The sequence below is a fragment of the Lutra lutra genome, chromosome 12, assembly GCF_902655055.1.
Source record: "Lutra lutra chromosome 12, mLutLut1.2, whole genome shotgun sequence".
Classification (NCBI taxonomy): Eukaryota; Metazoa; Chordata; class Mammalia; order Carnivora; family Mustelidae; genus Lutra; species Lutra lutra.
The window spans coordinates 73,675,935-73,695,027 of NC_062289.1; the positions used below are offsets into that span (position 1 = coordinate 73,675,935).

Below are 19,093 nucleotides of genomic sequence, written 5' to 3' on the forward strand. Positions count from 1 at the left end.
AGATGTCCATTGACAGATGAATGGATAAAGAAGATGTGGTGTGTGTGTATACACACACACACACACACACACACACACACAGTGGAACATTATGTAGCCATCAAAAAATAATCTTGCCATTTGGAACAACATGGATGGAACTGGAGGGTATTACTCTAAGCGAAATAAGTCAATCATAAAGACAATTATTGTATGATCTCACTGATATGCAGTATTTAAGAAATAAGGCAGAGGACCATAGGGGAAGAAAGGAAAAAATGAAACAAAATGAAACCAGAGAGGGAGACAAACCATAAAAAACTCTTAATCTCAGGATACAAACTAAGGGTTGCTGGAGTGGAGGGGGGTGGGAGGGATGGGGTGGCTGGGTGATGGACATTGGGGAGGGTGTGGGCTATGGTGAGAGCTGTGAATTGTGTAAGACTGATGAATCACAGACCTGTACCCCTGAAACAAATAATATATGTTAATTACTTGAATTAAATTAAAAAAGTAAAAGTTAAAAAAAATTGTATCCTGTCTTAGAAATAAGTTCTTACATAAATTTAGTCTTCCTAAAACTTCTAGAAATATAGGAATCAACTCAAATATTTTTCATTGTCACATAACTTGTATAAATCTTTGGTAAATAAGACTAGTTTGGCATTGTTGGTTTAATAAACTAGGTATACTTCCAGAGTTGTTAACATTAAATTATAATGCAAACATACATTTTATTATTTCTAAGGATTTTATTTATTTGACAGAGAGAGATCACAAGTAGGCAAAGAGGCAGGCAGGGGGTGGGAGGGGGAAGCAGGCTCACCGCTGAGCAGAGAGCCTGATGTGGAACTCAATCCCAGGACCCTGAGACCATGACCTGAGCTGAAGGCAGAGGCTTAATCCACTGAGCCACCCAGGCGCCCTACATTTTATTTTTTAAAGATTTTATTTATTTATTTGACAGAGAGAGACACAGTGAGAGAGGGAACACAAGCAGGGGGAGTGGGAGAGGGAGAAGCAGGTTTCCCACTGAGTAGGGAGCCCGATATGGGGCTCGATCCCAGGATTCTGGGACCAAGACCCAAGCTGAAGGCAGAGGCTTAACTGACTGAACCACTGAGAAGCCCCCCTAATATTATATTTATTAGATGTTTAAGATTATAGAGATAGTAAATTAAGGTTAATGAGATAGTAAATTAAATCTACATAAATTAAATCTACTATAGAGATCGTAAATTAAATCATCCTGAGAAACTTTATTTTTTAAAGATTTTATTTATTTACTTGAGAGGGGGAGAGAGAGAGAGAGAGCACAAGCAGGAGAAACAGCAGAGGAAGAGGGAGAAGTAGCCTCCCCGCTGAGTAGGGAGATTGACATGGGGCTGGATCTGGATCATGACCTGAGCTGAAAGCAGACACTTAACGGACTCTGACAAACTTTGTTTATAATGACAATAATTGTGTTTTATAACATGCTACCTAAAAATCATTTCCAAAATCCGAAAACTTGGAACCTTAGAGTCATGGTAAGCTAAGTTAAATAATAGACATACATTTATTATTTATTTATTTTTAGAAGATTTTATTTATTTATTTGACAGAGAGAGGGAGAGCACAAACAGGAAGAGTTGTAGGCAGAGGCAGAGGGAGAAGCAGGGGGTCCCCACAGAGCAGGGGAACTCTGATGTGGGACTTGATCCCAGGACCCTGGGATCATGACCTAAAAGGCAGTTGCTTAACCAACGGAGCCACCCAGGTAACCCTAGATATTCATTTAATATATAATTAATTTCTAAATAGGATAAAGTTTAAAACATTCACTATTAAGCAAAAGTTTAAGTTTATATACTTTTGGCTATTTATTTTTATATGGTCCAGAGAGGCCAAGGATCTTGGATCTCTTTAAACATGTCCTTATATTTGTTGTATTTGGGGCTCCTGGGTGGCTCAGAGGTTAAATGTCTGCCTTCAGCTTGGGTCATGATCCCAGGGTTCTCTCTCTCTCAGTTTCTCTCTCAAATAAATAAAATCTCTCTCTTTTTTTTTTTTTTAAGATTTTATTTATTTATTTGTCAGAGAGCAAGAGCGAGCACAGGCAGACAGAATGTCAGGCAGAGGCAGAGGGAGAAGCAGGTTCCCTGACGAGCAAGGAGCCCGATGTGGGACTCGATCCCAGGACGCTGGGATCATGACCTGAGCCGAAGGCAGCTGCTTAATCAACTGAGCCACCCAGGCGTCCCTCAAATAAATAAAATCTTAAAAAAAAAGTTATAGGAAGCATATAACTCTGTAGCTTATGAGATGGTATATTCATAAAATTTGCTTATCTACTACAGAATACTGGTATAGTTCTCAGTTGTTTTTCTGTAAAATAGAGGTTACTAATGGTTAAAATTTATAATTAATATATAAAAAAATAAGACTATGAATAACAAGATTAAAACGAAAAAACTGTATACAAGGAACGAAAGAAAAGTAGGATTTTTTTTTATAGGAAAAGTATGTAAAGAATGAAGAGTATGTTTCCTTAAGATAAAAAAAGAATAATTTTGTCTTAAAGTAGAATGTGAAAGAGAGAAAGAAGAGAACAAAACATGAATGGATATTGAGAGTTGTAGAAGGTTTGTAGAAAAGGAATTTTATGTTGTGAGGTCAAAGCTGGCTAAGATTAAGTGGATTTATATACATATTATATTTTGTTTTTTGATTTTTGTTTTTGTGTTTTTAAAGATTTATTTATTTGACAGAGAGATAGAGATAGAGAGCCAGAGAGCACAAGAGGGGGAATGCAGAGGGAGAGGGAGAAGCAGGCTTCCTGCTGAGGGCACTCCATCCCAGGACACTGGGATCATGACCTGAGTCTGAGGCAGACGCTTAAATGAGCTACCCAGGTGTGCCTATAGCTGTTTTTTTTTTTTTTTTAATGAACTTTATTTTTTAATTTTTAAAAAAGATTTTATTATTATTTTTTAAGTGATCTCTAAACCCAACGTGCAGCTTGAATTCACAGCCCCGAGATCAATACTCACACACTCCACTCACCGAGCCAGCCTCACCTCTTGAACTTCAATCTCAATAGTGTACTGACAAAACCAGAGTTTGTTTTTCTTGGTAAAATTAAAAGTTTTGGGATGTCTGGGTGGCTCAGTCAGTTAAGCATTTGCCTTCGGCTCAAATCATGATCCCAGGATCTTGGGATCAAGTCCACATCAGGCTCCTAGCTCAGCGGGGAGCCTCTTCTCCTTCTGCCTGCTGCTTCCCCTCATTCCTCCTTGTGTTAACAAATAAATAAATAAAATTAAAAAAACAACACCTAAGTTTTGGGGCTCTTGGGTGGCTCAGTGGGTTAAGCCTCTGCCTTTGGCTCAGGTCATGATCTCAAGGTCCTGGGATCAGCCCGTTGGGGCTTTCTGCTCAGTGGGGAGTCTGCTTCCTTCCCCCCACCCCCTACCTGCCTCTCTGCCTACTTGTGATCTATCAAATAAATAAATAAAAATAAAATCTTTAAAAAAATGTTAAAAAAATACAAAGTTTTTTTGATTATTGGTCTAGTCTTAATATAAGACTGAGAGATTTTTCTTTACCTTTTAATCTGCCTAGGTAGCATATATTGTGTCTTATCAAAATAATTTCCTGTGCTTCATATTGTCCTTATCATGTCCTTTGTTACTTAAGAGATCAAAGTCTTCTCATTATTCAGAGGTAAGGTTCTTTATTTTTCATTTGCCTTTGCCTTTGAAATTTTTTTATCACCACTTTGGTTAAATGGATAACTAAGTATTGTTTTACAATGACCTATGATCCTATGTAATTAAATATTTAAAGCATTTAACAATTTGGACAACTTCCCAAAATTGAATTCTAAATAAAGTCTTCCTGACCTCAAACTAACTGAATTTTCTGAGAGGATCCCTGGAAAACCTCAAAGGATTTGTTCTCTCACCTTCTAAAAGGAGAGATGTTAAACTAATTAGGTTTATTTGATTATTATTCCCATTACATGGGAACCACTGTCAAAGAAGAGATATTTAACCTTCTCTAGGTTATATTTGTATGGGCAGGATGTTACTATTTTAGAAATTTTATAAAGTTCCTAGAAATTTGTCGATAGTCTCACTATAATAAGTCCTGGTATAATATTTAGTTATTATGTTAAAATGTTCTATGTCACAGAAGCAAGCAAATTTCCCTGTCGACTCTATTATTTTGATAACAAACTCTCATCAGATCTTTAACTGTGGTGGTTGAATGTGTTTTGCTATCCACAGATAGTTGTGGTTTTACTCTGATGCTTTCCTAAAAGCTCCGGCAACCAGCTATGAGCCAGATGGTTGGTGTGTTTAACAAGAAGGTACTGTCTCAGACACCCATGAAAAAGGACTGTACCAGGTACAGGCTTCTTCTTTTTTTTTTTTTTTTAAAGATTTTATTTATTTATTTGACAGAGAGAGATCACAAGTAGACAGAGAGGCAGGCAGAGAGAGAGAGAGAGGGAAGCAGGCTCCCCGCCGAGCAGAGAGCCCGATGCGGGACTCGATCCCAGGACCCCGAGATCATGACCCGAGCCGAAGGCAGCGGCTTAACCCACTGAGCCACCCAGGCGCCCCAGGTACAGGCTTCTGATGGCATTGCTTCAATAATCTTGAGATCAAAACAATAAATTAAGTTAGGATTTCCAAAACTCCAATGAAAAAGCCAATGGGCTCATGACTTAACAATCTAGTAAGTCGTGCCTTTTTTTTTTTTTTAAAGATTGAATTTATTCATTTGAGGTAGAGAGGTACAGAGAGAGATCGCATGAGCAGGGAGAGAGGCAAAAGGAGGGGGAGCAGACTCCCCGCTGGGAAGGGAGCGGAACCGGGGAGGGAGGGCTCTCTCCCAGGATTGGGAGCTCAGGACCTAAGCTGAAGGCATTTAACCATTGAGCCACCCAGGTGCTCCAAGTTTTACTAAAAAAAAAAAAGTATACCCCCCCCACATATATGTAAGTTTTTATTTAAATTCCAGTTAACATACAGTGTAATATTAGTTTCGGGTGTACAATTTAGTGATTCAACATTTCCATACATAACTCATGCTCATCACAGGCCCTCCTTAATATCCATCACCTGTTTAACCCATCTCAGTTACTTCCCCTCTAGTAACCATCAGTTTGTTCTTTATTGTGAGACTCTATTTCTTGGTTGCCTCTCTTTTTTTCCCCCTATGATTGTTTTGTTTGTTTTAAAAGATTTATGTGTTTATTGTAGAGAGAGACTGAGAGAGAGCACAAGTGAGAGGGGCAGAGAGAGGGAGAGAAAATCCCAAGCCAATTCCACGCAGAGTGCCAAGCCCAAGGGGGCTCTATCTCATGACCCTGCAATTGTGATCTCAGCTGAAACCAAGAATTGGAAGCTTAACTGACTGCACCATTCAGGCACCCCCATTTGTTTGGTTTGTTTGTTTCTTTTTTTTTAGGATTTTTATTTATTTGACAGAGAGAGAGACAGTGAGAGAGGGAACACAAGCAGGGGGAGTGGGAGAGAGAGAAGCAGGCTTCCTCCTGAGCAAGGAGCCCGATGCGGGGATTGATCCCAGGACCCCAGGATCTGAGGACCCCGGACCCCATAACCTGAGCTGAAGGCAGACGCTTAATGACTGAGCCACGCAGGCGCCCCATGTTTGTTTTGTTTCTTAAATGCAAACTGGTGCAGCCACTCTGGAAAACATCTGAAGGTTCCTCAAAAAGTTAAAAATAGAGGGGCGCCTGGGTGGCTCAGTGGGTTAAGCTGCTGCCTTCGGCTCAGGTCATGATCCCAGGTCCTGGGTTTGGGCCCCACATGGGGCTTTCTGCTCAGCAGGGAGCCTGCTTCCTCCTCTCTCTCTGCCTACTTGTGATTTCTCTCTGTCAAATAAATAAATAAAATCTTTAAAAAAAAAATAAATAAATAAAATAGAACTACCTTACAATTCAGCAATTGCACTACTAGGTATTTGACAAGGAATACAAAAATACTAATTTGAAGGAATACACGCACCCCGGTGTTTACAGCAGCATCATCTACATTAGCAAATTATGGAAAGAGCCCAAGTGTCCACTGACTGATGAATGGATAGAGAGGATGTGGTATATATATATATGTATACATACAATGGAATATTACTCAGCCATAAAAGAGAATGAAATCTTGCCACGTGCAACGATGTGGATGGATTTAGAGTATAATGCTAAATGAAATAAGTCAGAGAAAGACAAGTGCCATATGACCTCACTCGTAGGGAATTTAAGAAATATATTTTACTTGTGTAAACAAAATGAAAACATTTATCTTTTCTCCTTCCACGATTCCTCAAAAAAACTCTGAAACTATTATTGAACATTCTTATTTTCATGGCAATGTAACTATTTGCATAGGCTCAGCAAGAAGCTGTCCTCTTTGTGATAGGACATAATTTAAAACATTTATTATAGGGGCGCCTGGGTGGCTCAGTGGGTTAAGCCACTGCCTTCGGCTCAGGTCATGATCTCAGAGTCCTGGGATCGAGCCCCGCGTCGGGCTCTCTGCTCAGCAGGGAGCCTGCTTCCTCCTCTCTCTGCCTGCCTCTCTGCCTGCTTATGATCTCTCTGTCAAATAAATAAATAAAATCTTAAAAAAAAAAAACATTTATTATATGACCAAGGCTTTGAATGGAACGTCACATTTGAAAATGATGTATAAAATCAGACAGAACAGACAATTTTAAGGAAGTAAGGTTGACTTTATGGGGCCAAAGCTTACTAAGCCCTTTTGGATAAAACCGGGTTGACACCTGGCTTATAGGGTTCTCAGCATTATAGGTGAATAAAGAAGGTCACTTCCCTGCAGGCCCAGGAAATTTAGAATGTTTTGGGGGAACCTCAAGAATAGAGGAATTCACCCAAATCTGTAGGTATTACAGGCGACATCTGATGGCAAATTCTTTGTTTGACTTCCTAGCATTGAGACGCCTTTTTTTTTTTTTTTGACAGAGAGAGAGAGATCACAAGTAGGCACAGAGGCAGGCAAAGAGAGAGGGGAAAGCAGGCTCCCCGAAGAGAGCCCAATTCGGGGCTTGATTCCAGGACCCTGAGACCATGACCTGAGCCGAAGGCAGAGGCATAACCCACTAAGCCACCCAGGTGCCCCTTGTTTTTTTTTTTTTTTTTTCTTTTTTTTTTAAAGTGGGCTCCCATGCCCAGTGCAAGGCTTGAACTTGTGACCGTGAGATTAAGACCTGAGCTGAAATCAAGAGTGAGATGCTTAACTGACTGAACCACTCAGGCGCCCCTCATTGAGGGGCTTTTAAAGTTCAATCTGAGGGGCGCCTGGGTGGCTCAGTGGGTTAAGCCGCTGCCTTCGGCTCAGGTCATGGTCTCAGAGTCCTGGGATCGAGCGCCCCGCATCGGGCTCTCTGCTCGGCAGGGAGCCTGCTTCCTCCTCTCTCTCTGCCTGCCTCTCTGCCTACTTGTGATCTCTCTGTCGAATAAATAAATAAAATCTTAAAAAAAAAAATAAAGTTCAATCTGAGATTCCTTATAAAAACTTCCATAAAGAAAACTTAAGGGTGCCTGGGTGGCACAGTCGTTGGGCGGCTGCTTTCGGCTCAGGTCATGATCCCAGTGTCTTGTAATCGAGGCCCACATTGGGCTCTCTGTTCGGTGGGAAGCCTGCTTCTCCCTCTCCCGCTCCCCCTGCTTGTGTTCCCTCTCTGTCAAATAAGTAAGTAAAATCTTAAAAAAAAAAAAAAAGAAAAGAAAAAAAGGTCTGTATTGTTGATTACTATTCGTATTGCATTCATGTAAATAATTAGGCCAACTTTAATGCAACTAAAGGTATTTTTGTTCACAAAACTATTCTTACCTTGATTACCTTTGATAGAAATTTTATGACAGTGGAAAAGTATACCACACCCAGAATCTAGTCTTGAGGTTTTATTATCTTCCTATAAACCAAGCTGGATCCTGCCATCTTAGACATTTTGTCAGCCTTCAGCAAATTCTTATCCTAGTTTCCTTCAGCATCTGGCTACAACTATCCAAGTGCTGTTTCCCATTTTCCTCCTCTCCTGAGAAAGAACGGTATGATCACTGAGATCTAAAACCTAATCCTTTTTGGGACTCAGGTTCTCTTGTGGTCGCCCTTTCCTCTGGGATCTGAAAACACCTTGTAAGCTAAGCCCAGACAATTTGATATAAGCATCAAAGAACTCATCACTACAAATCACGTGCTGGCAACCTTTGTGCCTGGACTTGCTGCCACTTGGGCTACCCTAAAAGCCAGCAGAACACCTGTGTCTTCCATGCTCTGCTCTCAGAAATAGCCATGGCTGTGACACTGACGTCTATGCCATCACTACCAACATTCAGACTATAAAACAAGAAATCTATCAGATTGCCACTGCTGTCCTCACACCACCATGTAAAGATGCTTAAGGGGTCAGCGTCTTCTCAAGTGACTGCCCGGCCTCTGGACTCAGAAACTGGGTTTATAGTCTGTTCCCACTATTAGCCTTTGTTTTCTTTTTGTTTCCATAGAGATGCTCCTCATTAAATGCCTGATTGCTCACGTCATCCACCAAATATCCTCTTCTACCAAGTCTCAACAGATGGTTCAGCTCGTCCTTAATAAACAAAGGGCAATCAAATGAGAAATGGACTTACATTGTTAGGAGAAAAGAAAAATGTCTCTTCTTCCTGTCTCTTACTGTTTGTTGCAGCTAACATCAGAAGGTAGGACTCCTGTCTCCCAGTGTCTGAGGGAGGGTAGAAGCCTAACTTCGATAAGCCCCAGTTAGCAAACCCAGATCCGTACATGGACCAAACCCCACCACCTTCCCTTTTTTATAATTTTCCAATTCCCAGACTCTACCGAGATCATGCTCATCCCCCTCCCTACTCCTTCATTCTCCCTTTATTTTTTTAAGATTTCATTTATTTATTTATTTATTTATTTTTTTAAAGATTTTATTTATTTATTTGTCAGAGAGCAAGAGTGAGCACAGGCAGACAGAATGTCAGGCAGAGGGAGAAGCAGGCTCCCTGACAAGCAAGGAGCCCGATGTGGGACTCGATCCCAGGACGCTGGGATCATGACCTGAGCCGAAGGCAGCTGCTTAACCAACTGAGCCACCCAGGCGTCCCAAGATTTTATTTATTTATTTGAGAGAGAGAGGGTGGAGGGAGAAAGAGAACATGAGTGGGGGGAGGGGCAGAGGAAGAGGGAGAAGCAGACTCCCTGATTCGGGGCTCAATCACAGAATCCTGGGATCACGACCTGACCTGAAGGCAGACACTTAACCAACTGAGCCATGCAGGTGCCCTTCATTCTTTCTTTAAAACACCCAGTAACCTCTGTATAAATCGGGAATTCAGTTCACACCAGACTCTTCCCTACTGCAATAGTTGTTACTGATTGAAATGTATCCTTACCACTCTAAGTAGTATCTGGCTTTACCATTACAGCCTACAAGCATCTCTTCGAGTCCCTGCTGTTAATTCTTAGGTATATTCTCAGAAGTGGAATTGTTAGCTCTTACAGCGATCCTGTTTTTAATTCCTTGAGGAAATACCATAGTGTTTTCCATAGTGGAAAACATTCTCGCCAATAGTGCACAAGAGTTTCAGCTTCTCCAGACCCACAGCAATACTTGTTATTTTCTGGGTTTTCTACTACTAGCCATCCTAATTGGTGTATGTTGTTGTGATTTTGATTTTCATTGGCCTAACGATTAGTGATGTTGCATATCTTTCCATGTGCTTATTGACCATTTGTTTATCTTCACTGCATGTTCTATTTCTTTTTTTTTTTTTTAATTTTTAAAATTTATTTACTTGACAGAGATCACGAGTAGGCAGAGAGGCAGGCAGAGAGAGAGGAGGAAGCAGGCTCCCCGCCGAGCAGACAGCCCGATTGTGGGGCTCGATCCTAGGACCCTAGGATCATGACCCGAGCCAAAGGCAGAGGCTTTAAAGCACTGAGCCACCCAGGCGCCCCTGCATGTTCTATTTCTTAAGCTGGGTGGTGGCGACAAGGGTATTTCTTCTGTTTTTATTACTTAAGTTCTACTTAAATATTATTTATTCTTCTTAAAATCTACAAAAAAAAAATCTACAAAAGTGCAGTAGGAGATGGGGGTGAATCCTGGTGGAACACGGAGTAGCCAGTGGCTTGGGTTCATGGATTTCAGGCAGCCATATCAGGCTGTTAATCTGTATTTCCCTGACATCTTTTTAGAGGCCCTCCCTCTGTCTGTTTGTCAGAACAGACTTCTACAGCCCTTGCAAGCTGGACAGCACACTGTGTAAGCCTGTCCCCTCAGCACTAGCTGACTAGACTCGAGTGGACATCTGGCTCGAGCTGTGCCAACCACATCCCCCCTTATGGGAATCTAGAGTTGGGTCCAGGGAACTCTAGTCAGATGGTCAAAGTCCTTGTACTTATTAGGTAATGGACCTAGGCGAACCAAGAAGTCACCCAGTGCGGAAGGCCACTTTGGAGCACTGTGCACTAATGAGGAAGTGGATGGAACTGGTTTATAGTGAGAAGCGGATAGAATGAAACTGAGAGGCATCGAGTCCCGGTCCACAGCTTGGTTCCAGACTGCTTTCTGGCTCCCAGGCTTTGCCTAGAAGAGCTCTTATCCCACTGTATACTATAATCCTCACAGGGACTTTTTCTTTGGATTTGGGGAGCTAGTCCTAATTCCTTTTAATAACCTCCTTTTTATCTGGGCTAGCCTGAGTGGCCTTCTGCTTCCTGCAGTCAAATGATCCTTCAGCCGAAGGGCCCATTATTCCTGTATTTGAGGGGTGGTACAAGTCTAGGATGGAGAAAAAGACTGTTCTTACTTCCAAATAGCCAGAAAAAGACTGAATCTCTCCCAGCTGAAAGCCAGGAGCAATGGGGACCAGGAAGTTTGGGCACAGCTCTGCCATGGGCTTTTCCTTCTGGGCTTTGCAGAGGAAAGGGCATGCAGGCTTTGCCAGATGTCAACTGTGCAGCCTTGCCCTCAGGATCTGCCTGTGTTGGCTTCAGCCTACATCCCGTACCTTAACTTCTCCTACTTGCTAACAGGAGACAGAAGCACTTTCATCTACTCTTTCACTGGCATATCATGGTTTTCGGCAAAACTTAGTTCTCCAGCAAGGCTGTGAATCCTTGAAGGGAGAAATGTCCACTTGCCTATATTTTATAGCTCCCTACGTACTTCTTATAGGATGAGTATATAACAGTTACTTATTCAATCTATGGTTACACCTCAGTGCTTATGGTTTCTTTCCATATTTAAGAAAGTCAAGAAATGAAGAAAGTACCTTGTTCAAAAGCTCTGCTCACATTGTCAGTCAGTTCTTTCTGTTTAGCTGAAAGAGAAAATCACTATCTTAATTTTTCTATTTATACAGACTTGAGATGTGAAGATAACACCTTTTTTTTTTTTAAGATTTTATTTATTTATTTGTCAGAGAGAGAGCACAAGCAGACAAAGAGGCAGGCAGAGGCAGAGAGAGAAGCAGGCTCGCTGCTGGACAAGGAGCCCGATGCAGGACTCGATCCCAGGACCCCAGGATCATGACCTGAGCCGAAGGCAGCGGCTTAACCCACTGAGCCACCCAGGCGTCCCTTGAAGATAACACTTTATAGTTGGTTTCAGCACAACACAACAGCGAGCTTAGATTCCAGGTGAGGAGGCCTCATAAGCCCTGTGTCCACATGTCCCAAGACGGCAGCTGTGTTTTAATTTATTTGTTTTTATTTGAGAGAGAGAGAGAGAGAGAGAATGCACGCATGTGCCCAGGGGAGGAGCAAAGGGAGAGAGAGGGAATCTCAAGCAGACTCCCTACTGAGTGCAAAGCCTGACTTCAGGCTCAATCCCCCAACCCTGAGATCATGACCTGAGCTGAAACCAAGAGTCACGCACTCAACAAACTGAGCCACCCAGGCTCCCCAGCAGCTTCTGTTTAGGGCAATGTTGTTTTCCTACCTCTGTAACGTCTGAGGGGCAATCACTAAGGCTTGTAAAATGGCTATACAATCATTTTTTTTTTTCTAAAGATTTTATTTATTTATTTGACAGACAGAGATCACAAGCAGGCAGAGAGAGAGGAAGGGAAGCAGGCTCCCTGTTTCTTCAGAGAGCCTGATGCGGTGCTCGACCCCAGGACCCTGGGATCATGACCTGAGCCGAAGGCAGAGGCCTTAACCCACTGAGCCACCCAGGCGCCCATGGCTATACAATCATTTAAAAAAAAAAAAAAAAAAAAAAAGGATAAGGAAATGCTTTGATTATCTCCACCAAGCAGTATGAATTTTTTAGCTTATAGGTAGAAAATTAGCAAGCTGGGATTGTCTGTGGGCAGGGCATCACAGTGTTTCAAATAACCACTTGCAAATTATACAGCCTCCCAGGAAAATGAAACATTTAGATCCTATTGTACCATAAGAGAGAAGATGCCAGATAACGTAAAGGAGCAGCTACCTCGTGTTTCTGCTGTATCTTCATTAGGAAATGAAGAATTTTACTGTAAGTGTGTTTTCCAGATATAAAAAGTATCCATCACTTCTAGGTCGCTTGCTTTCAAAGCACTTTCAAATACATTAAAACTCCATTGTAGGCGGAGGTGTTGGGAGATGTTGGGAGACGGCCCTGGTCATATGGTTGGTTGAGTGGAGGAGCTGGGAGCAGACCCTATCTATAGACTCCTAGAGAGTGGTGGGAAACTAGCAACATGGTGTTGACAAAAGAACACTGGATGAGGAGTCTAGAGGCTCGGTTCTGCCCAGATCTAACCAGCTCTATGCCCTTGAATATTTGCTTACTTTAGGTCTTAGCACATGCCTGTATGGGAAGAAACTAAGGAATTAATCTAAATGAAGGCCAGTGACCTGTTCAAAATCAGACATTCACTATAGGGCCAGAATAACCCCCACCAGTGACTGAGCACCTGCTATGGGTCAGGCACTGTGTTATGTGTTTTACATGTTTTATTTGATTTAACTTAATCCTTGCAACAACCAGTACTAATGTTATCTCCATTTTACTGATGAGGAAACTGAGGCTCAGAGGGGTGAAGTCATTTGCTCAAGGTCACATGCAAAGTCAATGGCAGTGTTCACACTGCACTCAAGACCACCTCACAGCAGATCATGTTCCTCTGTCTTCCAAAGCTGTGCAGAGGATTTTTGACTGTGAACCTTGAGGTCTTTGTCCAACACCACCCAGCCCTAAGGCTGTTGATACATCCCTAATTGACAGACTAACCCCCAACCCCCCATTTTACTGATTTTAGCTTCCTTTTTCATTATTTACTCAGTTTATTTACTGAGCCCGCGTTATATACATCATGTACATGGGCTGAGCAGAAAGTCTCTGCTTCTATGGATTTTCAGTCTAAGGAGGGAGGGAGGTCGACATTGGTCAAATAATCTCATGTAAAACAGTAAGGTTATAACTGTGACTAGTCCTATAAGGGACAGGTACCCACTGCCAAAATGTTATCAATAAAGAGGTTCTCTGAGGAAGTGATGACTGCCCCCAGATCGGGTAGAGGAAGAGTTCACTAGAGGAAGGAGAAGAGGGTTTTAAGCAGAAGAACAGCATGTGCAACGGCCCTAGGGTAGAAAGGTGCTTGGAACAGATGAAGAACTAGAAATTGCCTGTGTGGCTAGAGTGGAGGGGCAAATGGGAGGAAGTGGAGTTCAGACTATACCGGGCCTTGTAAGCTATACTAAAGACTTTGGTCTTTAACCTGAGAGCAGTGGGAAGCCACTTAAAGTTTTAAAGCAACTTTAAAACTTAAAGGTTACCGGGGCGCCTGGGTGGCTCAGTGGGTTAAGCCGCTGCCTTCGGCTCAGGTCATGATCTCAGGGTCCTGGGATCGAGCCCCACGTCGGGCTCTCTGCTCAGCAGGGAGCCTGCTTCCTCCTCTCTCTCTGCCTGCCTCTCTGCCTGCTTGTGATCTCTCTCTGTCAAATAAATAAATAAAATCTTTAAAAAAAACACACACACACACACACAAAAACTTAAAGGTTACCTAGGATAACCTAGGTAAAGATTAAAACCCAGGTAAAGATTAGATTTGGGTTTCAAAAGCTCTCATAAGTGACAGTGTAGGAATATATTTGAAGGAAGGTATAGCTAGACCAGCGTGGAGCTATTACAGCTGTCCAGGTGAGAAAGAACGGCAGCTTGGAACCGGGTGCTGGCGGTGAAGACAGACAGATTTAGGACACATTTAGAAGGTCAGTATTTCAGGATTTGGTGATGACTGCCTATGGGGGTAAGGGAGGACAAGTTTTTAAAAACACCTCCTCAGGGGTGCCTGGGTGGCTCAGTGGGTTAAGCATCTGCCTTCAGCTTGGGTCATGATCTCAGGGCCCTGGGATCGAGCCCCGCATCGGGCTCTCTGCTCAGCAGGGAGCCTGCTTTCCTCCTCTCTCTCTGTCTGACTCTCTGCCTACTTGTGATCTCTTTCTCTGTGTCAAATAAATAAAATATTTAAAAAAAAAAACACCTCCTCAGTGTGTTTTTTGGACTTGTGCAACTGGATGGTGTCATTCACTTAGAGAACATCAGCAGAGGAATACGTTGTGGTTTTGTTTTGTTTTAGGAGGGAGGGGAGAGGCTCATGAATTCCATTTTGGACTCACTGCGTTGGAATATATAAACTCCATGAAGACACGGGCCATGTCTTTCTTGTTCACTGTGTCTGCACAATTCTTGCTACACAGTGGGCATGCCAAATATTTGTGAAAGTACATATGTGCATACAATTGGAGCGAGAACGTGGAACTTCTATGTGGCATGGTTAATTTTATGTGTCAACTTGGTTGGGCTATGGTGCCCAGCTGTTCGGTCAAATGCTAGTCTAGATACTGCTGTGAAGGTATTTTGTAGATGTGATTGACATCTATAACCAGCTCACTTTAAGTAAAGATTAGCTTGGATAACGTGGGCACAGAAGTCCTGCTTGAGTTTCCAGCCTACTGGTCTGCCTGACATATTTTGGACTTGTTAGCCCTCACAATTTTGTGAGCCAATTCCTTAAAATAGGTTTCTCTCTCTCTCTACATAAATACATGTATACTATCGGTTCTGTTTCTCTGGAGAACCCTGAGTGATATAGTGTGAAATAAAGCAGAAAACAAAGCAATATGCGATCAGAAGTCAGTTTTTCAATCTTTGCTCTGCAATGTGACCTTGGGCATTTCAATGAACTTCTAAGGCCTAATTATTCTTGTCAGAGACAATAATAACATATAAATGATGTCATGGGTAGGAAGGAGGATTTTAATCTGCAAAATATTATGATGTTCTTGGTTTAAGGCTGCCTTCTGGAAGGTTAGAGATGTTGCAAGTCTAACCTCCAGACAAAACTGGTTTCAGTATCACCAAGAAAAAGAAATACTCCCTGAATCATTATGATGACCTATATGTAGTCTTTATATTCATTTTTCATTTAACCTTGGACATGTACTCATAACAGCAATAAAATGCATTCAGTAGTATTTTATCTTTTACCTCGGACAATAGATTCAATCTCTTTCATGGCAGCTTCACTTTGAGCTTCTGCAAGTTTTTCATTGATTTCCATTATTTCCATGAGGAACTGCCTGTCCATTTCATAATCTGTCCCTTCAGGAATCTCTACTCCATGGAGCTTTAGCTATTGGGACATAAAGCAGAGAAAAGTAAGGCTGGTTGAAGAGACTGTGGCTAGAGTCATAAATCCTACTTACAGAATATAACAGAATACGATTCATTAAAAAACAAAACTTGAACTGTCTCAATAGTGAGAATGTGCAGATAGGGTACGGGAAAGTTACCCTGAGACAGGACTGCTGGGACAGGATTCCTTTCTGCTACTTGGAACTGTGTGACCCCAGGGGAGTTGTTCCTCCACTTGGGAGACTGAATTAGGTATCTGTAAAGGCTCTATTAAATCCTAAAATTCTAAGGTGCTAAACTCTTCCCTCCCACACAAAAAATGCCAAAATTACTCTTCCCTGAATGCTATCACCATCCAATCCTTGAAATTTACAGAAAATGGTACCCAAAAAATGCACTTAGGCAAGTAAGATATACAGATACTCAGAGAAAACTATTCTCATTCGGTATCACTGAGGCTAATTATCTTTGGGTCCCTAGACTAGCTCAGGTCGCAAGCACTCTTCCGCTGAATACAGGGGAGCAGTTGTCCCTCAGCCCAATGGATACCATGTGGTCACGCATAGAAGGATTGGGAAATCACCTTACAAGGTATAGTCCCCTGCTCAAGGGAGCCAGAAGGGTCTTATAGGCATCATTCACCAGGGTTGAATGCTTCTCTGAGAAGTCCTTTTCAGTCTGTTAGTGGAGATGAAGATAATCTCATTACCATCCAAATTAGCCACATTACATTCCCAAACTCTTTCATAAAATATGGATGGGCAGACAACTAAGGAAATCTCCTAGGTAGAACTGGTATAGGATTAGCTGTCTTTATTCCCAACCAGTGGGTTCTAATTCTTCTGGGAAGTCAGGTAAAAGCTTTGAGTGCAGGGCAGGTTCAGGGCCTGACTACTAGCCTGGGTCAGTCTGTCCCAGGGTGGAGCTGGTTGTTTAGCTCTCTCTCTCATAATCACATCACCACAAGGCCACTGCCACCCACCCTGTGTACACTAGTGTTTGGGTATGATTAGGGGTGGACAACAGGCTACCTGAGACCTCTGGCTGAAGAAATCAGGGTGGACAAGACGCTGTAGTTCCTGGTACCTAGTCTGGAGCTTTGCTGTGTCAACTCTGAAGGCACGGTTGCTGTAAGGAAATTGGGAGATAAAATTCATGCACCAAATATTTATAGATTTGTGTACTATGGGCCTGGTTCCTGTTCTCACAGGGGTAAATGCAATAAACATGGAGAGAGAGAGAACTTCAAAAAGTGCTGTGAAGGAAAAGAAAATAGGGTCAGAGAAAATGGTAAATGTGGTGGACAAAGAAATGACATTTGAGCTGAGACCTGAATGATGATGAAAAATAACCAAAGATCAGAGAAAAAAAGTCATCAAGAGGCAGAGTGAACATGCAAAGTCCCTGAGGTGCGGACACGATTGGCACGCTTGCAGAACTTAAAGGATAGTGTCAGGGCAGCACATCATAAATGCGGAATGACTGGTAGGCACCAATCTCAGAGTTAAGGGGAAGGACCATTCTTGAATCCCACCCTGTATTTTGAAGGCCCAAGTCCTTTCATCTTCGCCTCTCACTTTATTTTAACCCAGTTCCTTTCACTTTCCATTCCCAGAGCCTTCCCTGTCTTAGCAGCTTAGCTCTGCTGAAATTTCATCACCTCTCCAAGCTCCTTGAGGTTCAGAGGAAAACAGGAAAAACAGCCACTTCTGACCCTCTCCCTCCAGTTCTCATTTCTCCCTTAGACTCAGCCCACAGTATTAAGTTTTCCGGTGCTTTTACACCCCATTCTGTTTTTCTTACTAGATTTATTTTATTATAAAAGGATGTAACTCAGGAACAACCGCATGGAAAACATGCATGGGTGAAAGGGCGGGGAAGCTTCCAAGCCTTCTCCAGGCACACTACTCTTCCATCTCCACGTGTTCACAAACCTGCAAGCTCCTTAACTCCCTTATTTTGGATAGCACCTCAGTACGCCTTTCTTAAAAGTCTCAACCCAACTTTAACCATTCTGATCCTATCCATCCATCAACTCTAAGCAGCCCCTCTAGCACACTTCCCTCAGGCCCCGCCCCTCAACTTCTCCTCTCAGGGCCCAGCCCTCAGGTTTCCCTCCACTGAAGCCTCCCTCCTCCAATTTCTCCTAAGTTCCTTCTCCGCCCCTCCACTCCTCCTTCCCTTCTCGTCTCCATTCCTCAGAGGCCCTATCCTCAGGCTCACTCCTCAATTTCCTCACTCACCCGCCGCAATGGCACCCTACGTGCTCCCAGGCCCCGCCCCCACGGCTCCGCCCACCGATCTAACCTGTCCCGCCTTCTCCTTTGCAACTCCTAAATCGCCAGCCCCGCCTCTCTCTTTCCCCAGCGTGTTTCTCGAAACCGCCTCCCGTACCAGTCCAGGAGGCTGAAGTAATCTCGAGTGGGGTCAGGTGGCTGCAGGGCGCGGCACTGTGGACAGAAGAACCCATCACCACGCATGGGGCTCCCTGGGCCACCGCAGTTCCAACACTGGGGGGAACTGTTTCCCGCCAGAGACGCAGCACTGCAGCTTAGCGGTCTCCTTCCGAGGACCCCTGGCGGCCACAGGCCCCGCACCCGGAGCAAGGCGCCAGTTCTCCCGCCCCACATCTGGCCGCGGCCTACGTCGCCGCGGTCACCTGTTCGGGGGTTGGAGAGAGCGGCCGACCTGACTAGTGCTGCTGATTGGCTGAGGAACTGACGGGGCGGGATCCTGGATACCGAGTGTCCCGCTCCTCATTTTAAACTACAACTCCCAGCAAGCATTGAGGTTACGTGTGGACGGCCACATCCGCCGCTGTTCATTGGTCCGGCAGCGACGAAGGGTGTTCTGATTGGCTGAGGGTGGAGTTTGTATGTGCTTGGTTAGCGCCACGCTGCTGGCTGCAGCTGCTGTTGAGTGTTTGGCCTCAGGTGGGCTCACGCGGTGAGTCATAGTGGGGAACTTCTCTTGGGTGTTTGGGGTTCGATTCCCGTCCCCAGGGTATTAATGCATGCTGAATCTCCAGAATTTTCTCTTTGTGTGGTTTTTGAGCTCGGTCGGGGGGAGGAGAGGAATGCGTGGGTGACTGTCTTCCATTGTAGATGAACTTCGAGGTGAAGTTCACTTCCCCTGTTACTTACAAGCTGAAACTGGCCCAGACGTGCAGCGTAAGAAAGGACGAAGTTGTGTTCTTCAAAACCAGAGGGAAGTTGGTTTGTAAAGAGTTATTTAAATGTTAGTAATTATTACCATATTTTAATAAAGATTTTTTTTAAAATTTATTTGACAGACGGAAATCACAAGTAGACAGAGAGAGAGGAGGAAGCAGGCTCCCTGCTGAGCAGAGAGCCCGATGTGGGGCTCAATCCCAGGAACCTGGGATCATGACCTGAGCCGAAGGCAGAGGCTTTAACCCACTGAGCCACCCAGGCGCCCATATTTTAGA

At 43.4% G+C, this 19,093-nt stretch overlaps 2 protein-coding genes and 1 long non-coding RNA gene across 10 annotated transcripts in view; 2 read left to right on the forward strand and 1 right to left on the reverse strand.

The window, feature by feature from the left end:
- LOC125081649 (uncharacterized) overlaps window positions 1-9,534 on the forward strand; it is a 35,838-nt gene extending 26,304 nt beyond the window's left edge. The window contains exons 2-3 of the long non-coding RNA XR_007121768.1: window positions 8,516-8,710; window positions 9,443-9,534. This is a non-coding gene — a long non-coding RNA (uncharacterized LOC125081649). The remainder of the gene's footprint in view (window positions 1-8,515; window positions 8,711-9,442) is intronic.
- HSCB (HscB mitochondrial iron-sulfur cluster cochaperone) overlaps window positions 1-18,345 on the reverse strand; it is a 32,016-nt gene extending 13,671 nt beyond the window's left edge. For 2 of the 7 annotated variants that reach the window (XM_047696282.1, XM_047696280.1), the window contains exons 1-5: window positions 18,040-18,344; window positions 16,677-16,773; window positions 16,234-16,323; window positions 15,499-15,643; window positions 11,294-11,341 (exon numbers count right to left, since the gene is read on the reverse strand). In XM_047696282.1, coding sequence (XP_047552238.1) covers window positions 11,294-11,341; window positions 15,499-15,643; window positions 16,234-16,323; window positions 16,677-16,773; window positions 18,040-18,275 — 616 coding nt within the window. In that variant the 5' untranslated portion in view covers window positions 18,276-18,344. Of the gene's footprint in view, window positions 1-7,686; window positions 8,602-11,293; window positions 11,342-15,498; window positions 15,644-16,228; window positions 16,324-16,676; window positions 16,774-18,039 lie in introns of those variants that run through there. The other 5 variants (XM_047696283.1, XM_047696281.1, XM_047696286.1 and 2 more) reach the window with 5 other exon arrangements.
- A 126-nt stretch (window positions 18,346-18,471) lies between these two features.
- The window catches only part of CHEK2 (checkpoint kinase 2), a 47,261-nt gene continuing 46,639 nt past the window's right edge, over window positions 18,472-19,093 (forward strand). Inside the window, exon 1 of one of the 2 annotated variants that reach the window (XM_047696271.1) lies at window positions 18,472-18,591. The gene's annotated coding sequence lies outside the window, so the exon portion shown is untranslated. The remainder of the gene's footprint in view (window positions 18,592-19,093) is intronic. The other variant, XM_047696274.1, reaches the window with a different exon arrangement.